This window comes from Rattus rattus, chromosome 7, assembly GCF_011064425.1.
Source record: "Rattus rattus isolate New Zealand chromosome 7, Rrattus_CSIRO_v1, whole genome shotgun sequence".
Classification (NCBI taxonomy): domain Eukaryota; kingdom Metazoa; phylum Chordata; class Mammalia; order Rodentia; family Muridae; genus Rattus; species Rattus rattus.
Genome location: NC_046160.1, coordinates 80,460,176 through 80,475,418, shown reverse-complemented (window position 1 = coordinate 80,475,418; position 15,243 = coordinate 80,460,176). Strand labels below are relative to the sequence as shown.

The following is a 15,243-nucleotide window of genomic DNA, read 5'->3' as shown; positions in this document are numbered from 1 at the left end:
AATGTTGTGCTTACTAAATGGTCAAACATTGGAAGTCAACTCCGACCAGCAGGGCCATTACCATTCTGCTTGGGTCATGATAAATACATCTTTACAATATAGTCTTACTCTCCAAATCCCAGTATCTTCTATACAGAACAAAATATTTTCATACATCACTGATGACTTAGTTGGAAATACTTAGCTTGGGTTTTCTTTCAGTGATGTCTATCTAAGCTTTTTGGTTCTCCTTTGAATTTGAATGAGACAAGGTCTAACAAGACTCTGCCTGATGAAAATAACAGGAAAGGATTGTGGACCAATAGAGGAAATCACACGCAATTCTAAAATTTGTCTTCACAATGTACTTCCATATTTTCAAAGATCTTTAAGGCCATTGGGTGTTTGTACTACTGTACCTGATTGACTGTGGACATTTTACTTTATTGAGTTTTGTACATCTTGAACATAAACAAGTTCCTCTGATTTTTGTACAAAGTTAGATTCAAATGAGTCATTTGTAAGATATTACAATGTCTTAATTCAGTACAGTACAGTTTGGCACTTTTTTTTCATAATTACTGTGTTCTTGTCAGGAGTCAAAAGCACACATAAATCCACAGAATTTGCAGATGATGTAACCATTTAAAGTCACCTGAGACAAATGTAGTTGTATCCAGAGGTTTCATTATTTTTGTTAAAGTGCATACTTCGGATTGTTGGTAAGCTCTGGTTGTTTTATTCATTGACACATTGTGTTACTTATTACTTGATACAAACTCTATATCTACTCAATAAATGAATAGGTAGGTGTTTCCCTGGGAAGAAGACATTCAGTCACTTATGATAAAAACAGTAACAATAATAAAGGAGATTGTGAAACAACCCCCAATTAAAAAGAATTCTAGAGACTCTCTTACTTAAGATTTACTGTACTGTGAAATTGATCCCTTTCTGAATCCTTTAATGCAATTTTCCATGAAGAAATGGATTGTGTTTCCTTGATCATTTCCAGAAATTTCTGTCATAAAAATTTCAATAGTAAAAATGTCTGTCAGTTTCAGCACTTTTAACAAAGGTTCACTCCTTCTGTAAGTACTATTTATGGATACTATTTCAAATACTTCAATATTCTTGACCATTTCAAATACACTTCCTCAGTATGATTTCATCCTTGGTCTTCCTGAGTTTCAGCAATGAGTGACTGATACCACTGAAATAATAAACTCACATATGTGAGTAGATCGTTCCATTTTCAAGTCAACTTCAAATATATACTCCCCTCTTAATATTATGAAATGTTCTGTTATGCACATTTGGCACAAAGTATGCATGGAGCATGGAATCACAATGAAGGATCTACCAAGACAACTATGTTTTCATCTCAGTGAAACAGAGGCTAATTCAAGCAAAGCATAATTTCTAGACATTTCTCTCCGTGTACAAGTTCACTTCAGATGTTAGTATTTTACATGTTTACTGCCAATTTACCAATGTCATGTTACAGAACAGAAAGGGGAAGTAAATTGCCTATTTTTATTACTGTTCACTGCTTCATACTGTACACTCACTCACTTCATCTGGCATCTATCTCTCGATTGCTAGCAGGGCTCCCCCATCTATGTTCTCTCTTTTTCCTTTACAGAGCATCTTCCCATGGCTAGTCACTGATTTTGAATGTACATGGAAACAGTGACCCGCAGACACCAAGCGTGCTGCCCTCTGTTCTTAGATTCTTAGGTTCTCCCAGCAATTAATGTACTTTGTGTGGACAGATTTCTGGTTTTATTTTTAGTTTTACTTTTTAAAAGTTACTACATTAATTTCTAATTGTACATTTTGAATCATAATTGTATCTACCCAGATTTCTTATATATTAATATGCTGGTAAGTTTTTACTGTCAACTTGACACAACCTTGTGTTACTTAGAGAGGGGTGTCAAAAAGGAGTCATTAAATCGTGGTGTCAGTACGAATCACCTTGATTGGTTATTGGTGGATCAGCCTATTCTGAGTTGCATCATTCTCTAGGCAGGAAGTCCTGAACAATATAAAAAAGGAAAGGATAGCTAAGAGCAAGAAAGCAAGGACCCGTGCCTATATTCTTTCCTTACACTTGACCATGGACACCATGCTTCACATTCCTGCCTTAACTACTCCACACTTATGCACTGTGACCTGGAATTGTAAGACAAGTAATCACTTTTCTTTCCTGATTTTTGGAGGGTCGGGGAGGTGGTCAGAGCATTTATCACAGCAACTGAAATGAAACTGAAATAAAAATCGCTCTGAGGCAAAACTTTCTCTGGATGCAGGGACAGCATGACCCTGGGGAGTTAAGTTCCAGTCAGCCCTAGATGCTAGTAAACTACTACAATGTTCCTAATCTCCCAGAGAGTTCTGAGGTACATACTCTCTCAGTTGCACATGCCAGAGTTAGGTTTTCCACTCTAATGCCTAACTATCACAGCAATTTTCCTGGTCTTTCTCTATTTCTACCCTCCCGCTTATCTTTATGAAAGTGCCCCCTCAATGCTCCCTCTGCGTGACAGTCTAGACCCATTTTGAAGGAATTTAATTAGGCAGATCCTGACAGGGAGAGCATATCTATCAAGTAATTCTTACTTGTGTTTCCTTCCTTGTCATTTTCCACATGAATCAATTCACTTTCTAATTCTTGAATTACTTCTGTCGCTTACTTGCAACATTTGATAGGTATATAGGAAGTAACAGCTTGTGCTGTTTAAATTATAGTCCAAGTGACAAACTAGGCTCTATTTTTAGAAGTTTCATGCCAGCTCCATGGAAGGTCAAAATCTGTGAGAATATACATATGATTAGCACTGTGGTGTAGTTTCAGGTTTTAAAGGATGTTTACCTATGTTTTCTTCTTATATGCTCGAGTAAGTAGTTCTCTCCCTCAGGGAATCTGTTCTCATTCAACCAGAACTTAATTGTTCAGATTTTACTCAAAATCTTTAATCTCCAGAGACAATAGCACTAATGACAGAGTTGCTAGGGTTTTGGTGGGCAAATTCCATTATGAATTCAGATTTGAATAATTTTCTTTTTATTTTTCGATTAATTTTTTTATTCAGGGGCTGGGATTTAGCTCAGTGGTAGGAAACACCTAGGAGAGCGCAAGGCCCTGGGTTCGGTCCCCAGCTCGAAAAAAAAAAACAAAAAAATAAAAAAAAAAAAAAAAAAAAAATTTTTTATTCAACTATGTACATTACCAAGATTTTAGAAGTTTATCTCAGCCCATTTACAGTAACCAGTAGTACTAGAGTACTCTAAAGATATTTTATTATCTTGTCATTTTTGATTTACTGGGGATGAACTCAAGTCTTCAGAATTCCAGGCAAGCATGTTTCCACGAGGCCACACTTACATCCATGTCAGCAAATTCCGATAGACGTATTTCTGACGATCTTGGAAGCTTCAGTTCTACCTGGCTGCTCTCTTCTCCGTCATCTTACAGCTTCGAGCTCTTTCCCAGGGCCGTAAGAATGCTGTAGCCCTTACTTCTAGTTGGCGGCACTCAGTACTGTCAAAAATAAAACAGCGCACAGAACCCCACTTCCTCTGTCATATCTGGTCTTAGTAGGTATGTATATGATAGTCAATAGGCCATTTTTCCCTCTGTGGGCCACTCGAGTATCTCCTCATCACCTGAAGAGGGAAAACAATCACTATTGTTTACTAGGGAAAAGGTGCTAACTGGGATATGGGAAGAAGGTCTTTCCTCAGTCACGCTTACTGATGAAGATGCTGGCTGGGCACAGTGGTGCACATCTGTACTGCTAGTACTTGGGTGAAGGAAGCAGGAGTCTCAAAAGATTGCCCTTCAACAGAGGAATGGATACAGAAAATGTGGTACATCTACACAATGGAATATTACTCAGCTATCAAAAACAATGACTTTGTGAAATTTAGGCAAATGGTTGGAACTGGAAACTATCATCCCGAGTGAGCTAACCCAATCACAGAAAGACATACATGGTATGTACTCATTGATAAGTGGCTATTAGCCCAAATGCTTGAATTACCCTAGATGCCTGAACAAATGAAACTCAGGCGGATGATCAAAATGTGAATGCAGATGGCTCATGAGAACACACCAGAATACAGCAAATACAGAGGCGTATGCCAGCAGGGAAACCACTGAACTGAGAACAGGACCCCTGTTGATGGAATCAGAGAAATAACTGGAAGAGCTTGAAGAAGCTCGAGACCCCATATGTACAGCAATGCCAACCAACCAGAGCTTCCAGGGACTAAGCCACTACCCAAAGACTATACATGGACTGACCCTGGACTCTGACCTCGTAGGTTGCAATGAATATCCTAGTAAGAGCACCAGTGGAAGGGGAAGCCCTGGGTCCTGCTAAGACTGAACCCCTAGTGAACTAGACTGTTGGGGAGAGGGCAGCAATGGGGGGAGGGTTGGGAGCGGAACACCCATAAGGAAGGGGAGGGGGGAGGGGGATGTTTGCCCGGAAACCGGGAAAGGGAATAACACTCGAAATGTATATAAGAAATACTCAAGTTAATAAAAAAAAAAAAAAAGATTAAAACCAGTCCTGAGCAACACCACAAGACACTGAGTTAGAACCAGACTGGAGGTGTGTAAGACAGTGTGTCACAAAAGACAGAACAGCACAGTTTAGAATTTGGGGAAACAGAAACTCGGCTTTTCTTGGCTCATCTCTGTTCTCATCCTTCTCCTTGACTCCTCTCTCTTTACCTCTCTTTCTCTCTGGACAGTCTGATGTACTCCTGTCTCTCCCAGGATTGCACTATCTATTATCTGTCCCCTGTGTGCCTGTTGTCTATTATCTGTCAGACTTTTCCAGTCAGGCTTTCATCATTTTAACAAACACCTGAAGCAAAGAACTCAAGGGACAGATGATTTATCTTAACTCACAGTTTCCAAGGTTTCAATCCATCATGGTAAGAGGTGCCTAGCAGAGCAGCACACCCCACATTAGGAAGAGAAAGGAGAGGGGGAGGGTGGGAGTGATCTATGACAAAATAAGATTAGATATAAACCTCAAGATAGCCCTCACCCCAGTGACAACTTACTCTTGTCACCTGCATCCTTCAGCTTTCCCCACCCAGCTCCTGAAATTCTCGACATACAGCTTTATCAGATGAAGCCCAAGGCTTGCCCCACACAACTCTGTGAAGACATTTCATATAAACCATATTATATTTTCCCCCTTAGCTTCTATTTTTATCTTTCTTATCTTCTTTTGTGATCTTCCTCCTTCCCTCATGCACTTACTCCTTTCATTTTTCATCTTTGTCCCTCTTTCTCCTATCCATCATTTATCTATGATGAACTATCTATCAGATTTCATCTGTCTATAATCTATTATCTCTCTACCTATTACCTTTCATTCAATTATTGGTCCTCTATATTGTTTATGATATTGATCTCTGTAACATTTATCATTTATCATCTATCTATCACCTATATACCTATTTATACATCCATCTGTACAACTGTTTAAGTATCATCTTTCTATCATCGTTATATCATCTATCATCTATCTCTCTGTCTAACAACTGTGTATCATCCATGCTATTCCCATCACAGAGCACATAACACATAACACATAATATGATGCTGTTCGACTCATCCTGAAGGAGGGTTCAAGTCTTCATAACTGGGACAACTAACTTCTATAATTAAGCACTGGCGTATTATCACCCTGATATCCTAACTTCATCATAGTCAAACATAAGAACTAAGTACAGAAAGACTATCTATACCTGATGGGACAGCTGTAATTATGTGCTTGGAGCACCTTTTGGCAATTTAGAAAGCATGGTTTCAATAATTTTGATGATGCAGATGGTGAAGCTCAAGCCAAAAAAAAACAACAACAACAAACAAAAAAAAAACAGACCCTCAAACTCTGCAATGTGAATTGTGAATTGTCAGCATAAGAGGCTGGGGGACTCAAAGAATACCTAAAAAGACACTCTAAGGATCCAGAGGGCTTAACAGGAGCTGCCTGAAAAGATACTAAAATATCATTTAACCATGAATGTAAGGAATGGAAGGCCTCACTCTACAGATCACCAAGGAGAACAAGGAAATGTGGAAAACATAATATTTGGGAACAAAATGAGCCTTCCCGATGTAAGAAATAGCACATTCCTGATCCTTGAGGTGGAGAATCTGTTGTACCGGTCATTTCCCCCGTGTTTAGTGTGCCAAGGGTCAGTGTGCCCTTAGCCACAGAATGCCTTTCTCTCACAGACAAGGCTATTGGCAGCCTTGACTAATATGAATGTTTAACTTTATTTGAAAGATTTCCTTTGTTTATATGATTCGTGTTCATTTGATTTTTATTTGAAGCATAATAACAATACATATTTATTAGGTATATACTTAATTTTATATATTTTATAATGTATGATTATTAAAATGCAATTAATTACCATTTCTTTTCTTAAACATTTGTTATATTGTTGTGCTGGAAGCTTTAGGTTTCTAGCTCTCCGTCCTTTCAAAGTGTGTACTGAAGTGCTGTGGCTAGAGGTGCTATCATCCTACAGTCTTGCAGGACACGGGAATTTAGAGTGTACTTTTCCATCCACTTCACCCTTTCTAGCGTCTAATGATCACTGGATGACTTTTTGTTCTATTAAGTCAGTTCTTCACTTGCACATCAGTGAGAATGAACCTCATACCTTTTGGTAACCATAACTTTCCACTTGGACCAGCATCTCAAATAATAATTTGATGATGACCTGCTCAGTATTTTTCTTGTTCTCTTCCATCCTTTATGTTTGTTTATTGGTTTAAAATGTTCCAAAGTCATCTTTACCACATGTTAAAAAAAAGAAATAAAAATATACGTCTTCTGATTTACAAATGAGGGGATATTTTATTTTGCTTCTTAGTTTTTTTTAAAGATAAAATTTCTTATAACTAAAGTTAGCCTCCAACTCTCTATGAAGTTGAAATTAACCTTGGGTTCCTGATTTCCTACTTCCACAGTTGAATTCCTTGAATTACAAGTTTCTGTCTCCAGGTCTAACTATGGATGTGTTTTAATGATTAACTCAGCCAACATATTTGGTAACACATACCTAATAATGAGTTAGGTTTATAATTTAATATAGTGGGCTTTGTCTGTCTTCATTTCCTGGATACTCACTAAACAGAAGAAAGGATGGTTATAATGTGTCACCACAAGGCGCTGGAACAATTACAGGACAGTTCTGAAAAACAGCATTCAGACTGAGGATGGAGATCCCAATGGAGGAGTTAAAGAACTCCTCCATTGGATTCATGGCTTCAACTGTACATGTAGCACAGGATGGCCTTATCTGACATCAATGAGAGGGGAGGTCCTTGGTCCTGTGATGTCACACCATAGGAGAATGCTAGGGCAGTGAGGTAGGAGTAGGTGGATGGGTTAGCACCCTCATAGAAGCAGGGGGGAGGTGGTGGGATGGGGTTTGTGGAAGAGTAACCAGAAGGGACATCACATTGGAAATGTAAATAAATAAAATAACCAATAAAATTTTTTTAAAATAGAATAGCACATGCCAGACCTAAGAGAATGAGTATTGAAATCCAGTGAGCTTTTCTTACAATATTATAAAATGAAATTAATATAGGCTCTTGTTCCTTCCAAATGAATTACTTTAAACATTATGAGTTACTGGACCTTCAAAAATTCAAAATGATCATTAAATATGCCTGCTGCATGTAATCAAAAAATCACATTTTATAGACCTTTTTTCTTGTACCAACCACAGTCCTTGTCAGGATACAACTAAGCTTGTGAGGGAGGAAAGAGAATGAATGAAACCAGCAAACATTATTTAGTGAATCTTTTGTAGTAAGTCCTAAAATAATGACTTTATGTTTATATTATCCATCAAAACGTATTTGTGTTCTCTGCGTTAACAATGCCAATGAGAAGTACTCGGAAGTGAAAGAACTTGCGTGGGTTCATAATCAGGTTGCTATATGACTGGATTTTGACTGAAGCGCTTCATTTGTTACTGGGGAAATATTATGCGATGTGTGGGAAGCTAATGAAGTTTTGAGTGAATGTAGATTGTGGAGATGAACACAGCCATGTCAACTACTCCAATGTCAGACCCATTGGAATGGAAAGTCCTTCCCCAGAACTGGCTCAGAGAATCTCAAAGCCTTTCCCTGGTCTAAGTATGGGTGTTGATTAAGAACTTTAACCTTTAGCTAAAACTATTATACGCAGCAGAAACTATCAATCACAACTTTCTCTTACTGGAAAAATTACCTTGCCTTTTCTGCTTTCATGCTGTACAGAATAAACACGCTGAGTTTCTGGGCTGCCTTCGGTGCACCTCCATACAGAACACAGCTCACACAATTCAGTTCTTCTAGACATTTGTCTGTCGATTCTTCCTTCCTTGTTGCCACATTTGGATCATTCCCTAAAGCTATACAGAGTGCAACCAGAAAGTGACACCAAAATGAGCAGCTAGGGCTGGAGGCATGGCTCTGCAAGGAAAGGCACTTGCCACCACACTGAGATCCTGAGTTCAAGCCTCAGCACCCACATGGTGAAAGGAGAGAACTAACTTCCTCAAGTTCATTTCTGGGCTTCTTATTGGTGTCATAGCACATGTGCATATACACTGACACCTACAAAATATATACATGAATACATGTTAACATGTGACTTTCAAAAAGAATTCGAAAACTGAAGTCAAATACAGTAAATACATACCTGTAAACCCAGACCTCAGGAGAGTAAAAAAGGAAGATGTTGAATTCAGTGCCCAGTTGTCTGCAGAGTGAGAGAGTAAATTTCTGCATTAGTCAAATCCTAAAATAAAAGAAGAAAGGCAGAACCTCACTTAGAATGTTTGCACACAACCCCAAATTAACATAAGAGCCATTCTATCTAAAAAATCTTTTAAAAATGATATTTATAAATTAAATGTTTTGTAAGCTTTAGTTTCCCTTTCTTGGTCATGATTCCATTACCCTCTAAGAATCACTTGTAATTCTTCAACAAAGCAGTATAGTTACAGAATGTTCACTAAATGTTACATGCGAATGCATGTGTTTTAAAAGTTTAAGGTTGTAATTTTCTTAAGCTTTAAAGTTATAAAATTCAGTGTAGCAAGTATATTTGAGTATTATTAAGGCTTAAAAATTGTTAGTCATATCATCAATAGTCTGATTGGGCTACTTTTTTCCATTTCAAGAACTGAGAAAAGAAAAGGGAACAATAAATCTAACATGCTTAGCACTGCTCTCATTCTAGGTTCATGAAGGAGAGCATCCACTGTAAATGTTCTTCTGTATAGCAAAGGAGTCAAAACAATAAATTTCTTGCTATATATGAAATGAGTTTTAACCTTTGAAATTCTCCTCTATTTTTCATTTTGCATAGTTTATTATGTAAAACTATGCCTCCTCCAATAGTCTTCAATTTAACGTAAATTTGTTATTTCTATAGTCCAAATACATATTCTTGAACTTTGGCTTGTGTTTTTTTTAGTATAATTTAAATGTGGTATTAAACAAATTAAATTAAACACAGTTTGATAAGCATTAGGATTTCTGAAATATTATTTCAAAAAAATTCTAGGTTTATGCTACTTATATCAGGATTTCATTTGCTTCTTGATGCTGATATATTAATAAGTAAGTTTAATATTTTATAAGATTTAATTAGTGGCAACGTCTACTCATAAGTTTAATATTTAATAATTTCTCAATACACTTTGTTTTCTCCCCAGCTGTGGTGGCTTTCACATATTACGTTTACTATGTATGTTTCCCAACATGTTCGTAATAATAAATCTTTATAATTTAATGCCAGAACAGTAAGGGAGCTGATGTTGTGACATTTTGAAAATCCCCATGCTATTTTAATGATGTTATAAAAGCCAGAAAGCAACAAGGATGTTTGAAAATGCCAAAGAGACTCCCTCCCCCCCTCTCTCTCATGGAGCCTCATCACAGAGCTGTCGCCTATCTTCTCCTGCCTTCATTGTTAAAGAAATATGGATTTTATTAAAACACACAATTGAATGGGTTGAATTCTAAGTTGCAACTCTAAGATGAGCTTAATAATTTTTAAATTAATGCAGTTGCATGAATTTCCATACATTAATCTATATTTTATAGGTAATATGTACATATTACTATATACTATATATACAAAATACAGACATACATTCATGCATATTAACATGAGATTTTTAAAAGAAAAAACTAAAGTCAAATATAGTAATGCCTACTATGTATATAATATATAGTATAAATATATGATATATATTATAAATATTTAGAGTATACATGTTAGTAGTATATATAACATATATGAATATATTATATATATATATTGCACACAATACTCTTGTCACTTTGTCATCAAACATTCCCAAAAATATTAACTTTAACATCAATAAGGTATTTGTCTACTACTTCTAGTTATGAAAATGTGTATGCTTACATTGCATCATAAGTAAATTATGCCTATATGAATGTAATATTTTATATTTTCTATATAGCTTCAATTTTAAGTATTTGTTGTAAAGGTGATTGTTTTTAATTGAGTGAATGTTTATATTTCTATTTTTTAACTTGAGGATTTGAAAAGACTTAATTTTTACCGTTGGCATTTTATGGTTAATCATAAAAAAGTGGTAGACTCAGTATTTCTCCTGGGGCATTTGTAATAGTTTCTTTGTGAATTTTAAAGCTGTGTTTATAAGAACTCACAACCTAACCTCCCTGACTAAGGAGGTTACACATAATTCTACACCTGAAGAATAGCAGTCAGGTTTTGCTATGTGGTAAGACTCCGATGATTTATGCTCTCTCTTGTTGCCTAAATTCATGTTGAAAGCATCCATCACTTCATTAAGTCAAAGGTGAAAGAATCTGACATTCACTCCATAAAAACACAAGGACTAAACAACTATGAATGAAATAGAGAAAAAGTAGCATATCACTAACAAGAAATGGATGCTGTGTTTGACAACGTTAGTCACTTTGGTGATTCTTGTGTCAGAACAATAAATTCATGGAAATGAATAATATTTGCATTCTCGTGGTGACTTTTTCTAGAGTGCCATGAACAAATAGCACTGACATTAGCCCATAGAAATAATTCTGAAAGTAACATCAGAATACTGTATGTGGTGTAAAAGATTTAATAATGTTCTATAAATTCATGATGCTTAATTAAGTACAGAAGTATTTCATCTGCTAAAGTAGTACATTATAATATTGTGAAAAGAATATTTCCATTTAACTGCTTCAGTGAATAATATAAAACTTGCTGTTGATTCCCATTTCAGCATATCTCAATAAACGCATGTCTTTTCTTTGTGTCTTTCAGCTTCTCCGTCAATTAAGCTCTTGGTGGATGACCCTATAGTTGTAAATCCTGGAGAGGCCATAACGTTAGTGTGTGTTACAACAGGGGGAGAGCCTATGCCCTCTCTCACCTGGGTCAGGTCCTTCGGGACTCTGCCTGAAAAGATTGTTTTGAATGGAGGGACATTGACCATACCTGCCATCACCTCTGATGATGCTGGGACTTACAGCTGCATTGCCAATAATAATGTGGGAAACCCTGCAAAAAAGTCCACCAACATCATTGTGAGAGGTGAGTTTATCTGCAAAGAAAATAAATACTGTCCTGCTTAATTTAAAGATATTTCCTCAAATATTAGTTCATATATCAAATATTGAAAACTATTTACAAATAATCATAATATCATAGCTAGAATCTAAAATCTTAAATCCTGATGATATTTTATTTACATGAAAGGAATTTATAGCATACTTACAATAATGTATTATTGACTTGCTCTTAAAATATGTTATCAATAAAATAAAATTATGAATGTATTATATAAAACAAAATATACTCAGAGCATATGTTAGCTTAGGGTTAATAAATGTATAAGCTTTATGATTTGTCAATATTTATAGAATCCCATTTATGAGAAGGCTTAACATTTTGATATATAAAGATTTATATATTTTCTCTTACTTAAAAAATTCTACTTACATATATTGAGTATAAAATATGTTGATGATTACATGAGGTCATTTGGAAAGCATAGACAATAATTATAAAAGTTTCAAAATTTCTCAAGTACTTTTTCACTGAGGTTATTAGGGAATATATAATTCATACTTAGAAGACTTCATAGTCAATTGAGCAAGGTTTCAGGAGGCCTCATTGATGGAAACACTTGGAAAAATCAGAAAAAGAAAGGCAACATCCATTTTAGGATTTGGAGCAAAATATAAGCCCCTAAATTAGCAGCAACAGGGATGCACAGGAATGGCTACCAGCTTGTATGTTGGTATGGTATGTAGCCCTACTGTTAGAAAAACAAAATGAGATTTAAGAAAGACCTCAAGTATAACTTATGCTTTGTGTCATACTAAACTAATAGGGTACTGGATAGCGATGAACCTAGATGGTGATGATTTTCAGGTTAACAGAGGTACCCACAGTGCCAAAAAGACCCTTTGCACACATACATGTGAGCAAAACAAAATTGAGTTCAGTGACATTATCTTGATGGTTTTATGGATTAGTGTAGTGATTTTAGTGAACCCAGATCTCTGTCAATGAAAAAAAATCATTAGAAATATACTCCTTGACAAAATTATATTGTTTTAAAACAATGTAGATTACTACAAGGTAAACCAAAATGCTATAGCCCAGATCCTTAGCTACAGAATTGTTGGTTCTCAGTAACTGTGAGATGTGTTAAAGCCATCTCTTTTTGCATCATGGTACAATAAAGTAGTACGAATAAAACTACCATAATGTTTAGTGATGGGATTAAAAAGGCTAGAATATGCTTTGAGTGTTAGTCCTGCGAAAACGTGATTCTCTTTAAGGACTGTTATGTTAAAGAAACAGAGAAAACTGTATACAGTCAATAGTATTGGTTTTCTCCTCATTTGTTTTTTAAGTGCTTATATTATCAAGAACATGAGAAATGGTCTGCAAAATCTTGCTGTGCAGTTGACACGAAAGCATTGCAATACTTAGCCTGAGGTATCACGGCCCCAATAGTGAATACCTTATTATTTGATTCTACCCAAGAAACAAGCTCACTTGAGAAAAAGTAGTAAGTTCTGTCTGGTTTACAGGGTAGAGTCATTTGTAAGGCTGGCTCGAAGGACAGCCAAGAACGTCTATTTCTCAGGCATCCTCCAGGAAGGAGTCAATGCAAGGAATATTCCCATATGTGCAAAGTATGTGCATATTCTCTTGTTTAAGGGTGAACTCCGTGTCCATTTCCCCTTCTCAGTATTGGGGCCTCATCTGGTTTAAACTTGTGCAGTCCCTATGAACGCTGCCACAGTCTCAGAGAATCCACGTGGAAAACAACCCTGCTGTATTTTCTAGATGCCATTTTCTTGGCCCTACAACCTTCTGCTTCCTTTTCCACATAGACCACTGAGTCCTGATCAAAAGGGTTTGATGAAGACATCCGATATAGAATTGAGTGTGTCACCATTACTCACTGTCTACACAATGTCCAGGTGCAGGTTTCTATGTTAATTTCTTTTTATTACAGGAAGAAGCTTCTGTGATGAGTATTGAACAAACCATAACAGTATGTCCTTAGGAGTCATTTTATTGATATATTCCTTCAGTAGAATAATAATAGTATCAAGTTTTCCCCTACAGGTTCCTGGCCACCGTATCAGTGCTGGTGACAGGGATAGGTTCCATCTCATGGAGTGGATAGGTGGTTTCACTGCTCCTATAACGTTTGCGTCACATTTGCCTAGCATTTCATCTAAAATTAAGAACACTGCTTTTTCTTAGAAATGTAAATTTTTAAAGTAAAGTATATGTGTGATTTATATATTTGTTTTCTGTATGCAATATCATTTCATAAATATAGCAAGCTCAAAATGAATATGAATTTAAAGTTTGATAATCTCAGTAGAAAAGTTACAACTAAGGCAGAAACACTTGTCATGTGATCGTAAAATAATTTACAGTGATTGAGACACATGTTTTTTTCTCCATCTTTATTAAATTGGGTATTTCTTATTTACATTTCAATTGTTATTTGCTTTCCCGATTTCCAGGCCAACATCCCCCTAACCCCTCCCCCTTCCCTTCTATATGGGTGTTCTCCTCCCCATCCTTCCCACATTACCGCCCTCCCCCCAAAAATCACGTTCACTGGGGGTTCAGTCTTGGCAGGAACAAGGGCTTCCCTTCCACTGGTGGTCTTCTAGGCTATTCATTGCTACCTATGAGGTTGGAGCCCAGGGTCAGTCCATGTATAGTCTTTGGGTAGTGGCTTAGTCCCTGAAAGCTCTGGTTGGTTGGCATTGTTGTTCATATGGGGTCTCAAGCCCCTTCAGCTTTTTCAGTCCTCTCTCTGATTCCTTCAACGGGGGTCCCGTTCTCAGTTCAGTGGTTTGCTGCTGGCATTCACCTATCTATTTGCTGTATTCTGGCTGTGTCTCTCAGGAGAGATCTACATCTGGTTCTTCTAAATGCAAATTCTTCAGTCCTTCTTTAAAAGGGGAACAAGAATACCCTTGGGATGGAATAGTGAGGCAAAGTTTAGAACAGAGGCTGAAGGAACACCCATTCAGAGCCTGCCCCACATGTGGCCCATACATATACAGCCACCAAACTAGATAAGATGGATGAAGCAAAGCAGTGGAGACACATGTTTTTAAGTCAAGCAAGAAATAGTTCCCTGATATGTGTGGGGAAAACTATGCTGGTTCCAAATCTCTTCCTGAGTGGCAGACCTCAGTGCATTCCACACTCCTACTAGATAACCTGTTGTTTCCATCTGAAATTTTCTATTGCTATTTACTAGGTTTAGAAATGCTCACACTTCTGTCACAAGCCACTACTGAACAAGCATGGATCACATCGTGGCCAAGAAATTTTCAGCATGTTGTGGAAATATTAATATGCTGCAGTGCAATCAAACACAAATGTACGCGTGATTCAAAATGACATAAAACTCCAGATGTATTTCCTTGGACCCATACAATTCAGGATCATTTGGGGTTGAAAACTTGAAGAAATAGCATTCAAGTCTCAGTGGGCTACCACTCTCCTTTGAGTATTAATATTATGTGAATGAGATTTCCTCTAAGGTTATTTCTTTAAACAACCAGAGTGTATCAGTATACCTCACTAAAACATAGTTTTAAAGTGTCCAATAAGTTAAGCACAATAAAGAATAATTATTTCAAAGCTCTGCTTGATTTCA

The 15,243-nt window shown here is 36.6% G+C and overlaps 1 protein-coding gene across 4 annotated transcripts in view; it reads left to right on the top strand.

The window, feature by feature from the left end:
* Mdga2 (MAM domain containing glycosylphosphatidylinositol anchor 2) overlaps window positions 1–15,243 on the top strand; it is an 802,265-nt gene that overhangs the window by 552,947 nt on the left and 234,075 nt on the right. For all 4 annotated transcript variants that reach the window (XR_004388487.1, XR_004388486.1, XM_032907846.1 and 1 more), the window contains exon 6: window positions 11,355–11,624. Coding sequence is in view for 2 of the 4 variants with exons in the window: in XM_032907846.1 (XP_032763737.1) it covers window positions 11,355–11,624 (270 nt within the window). In the remaining 2 variants the exon portion in view is untranslated. The remainder of the gene's footprint in view (window positions 1–11,354; window positions 11,625–15,243) is intronic.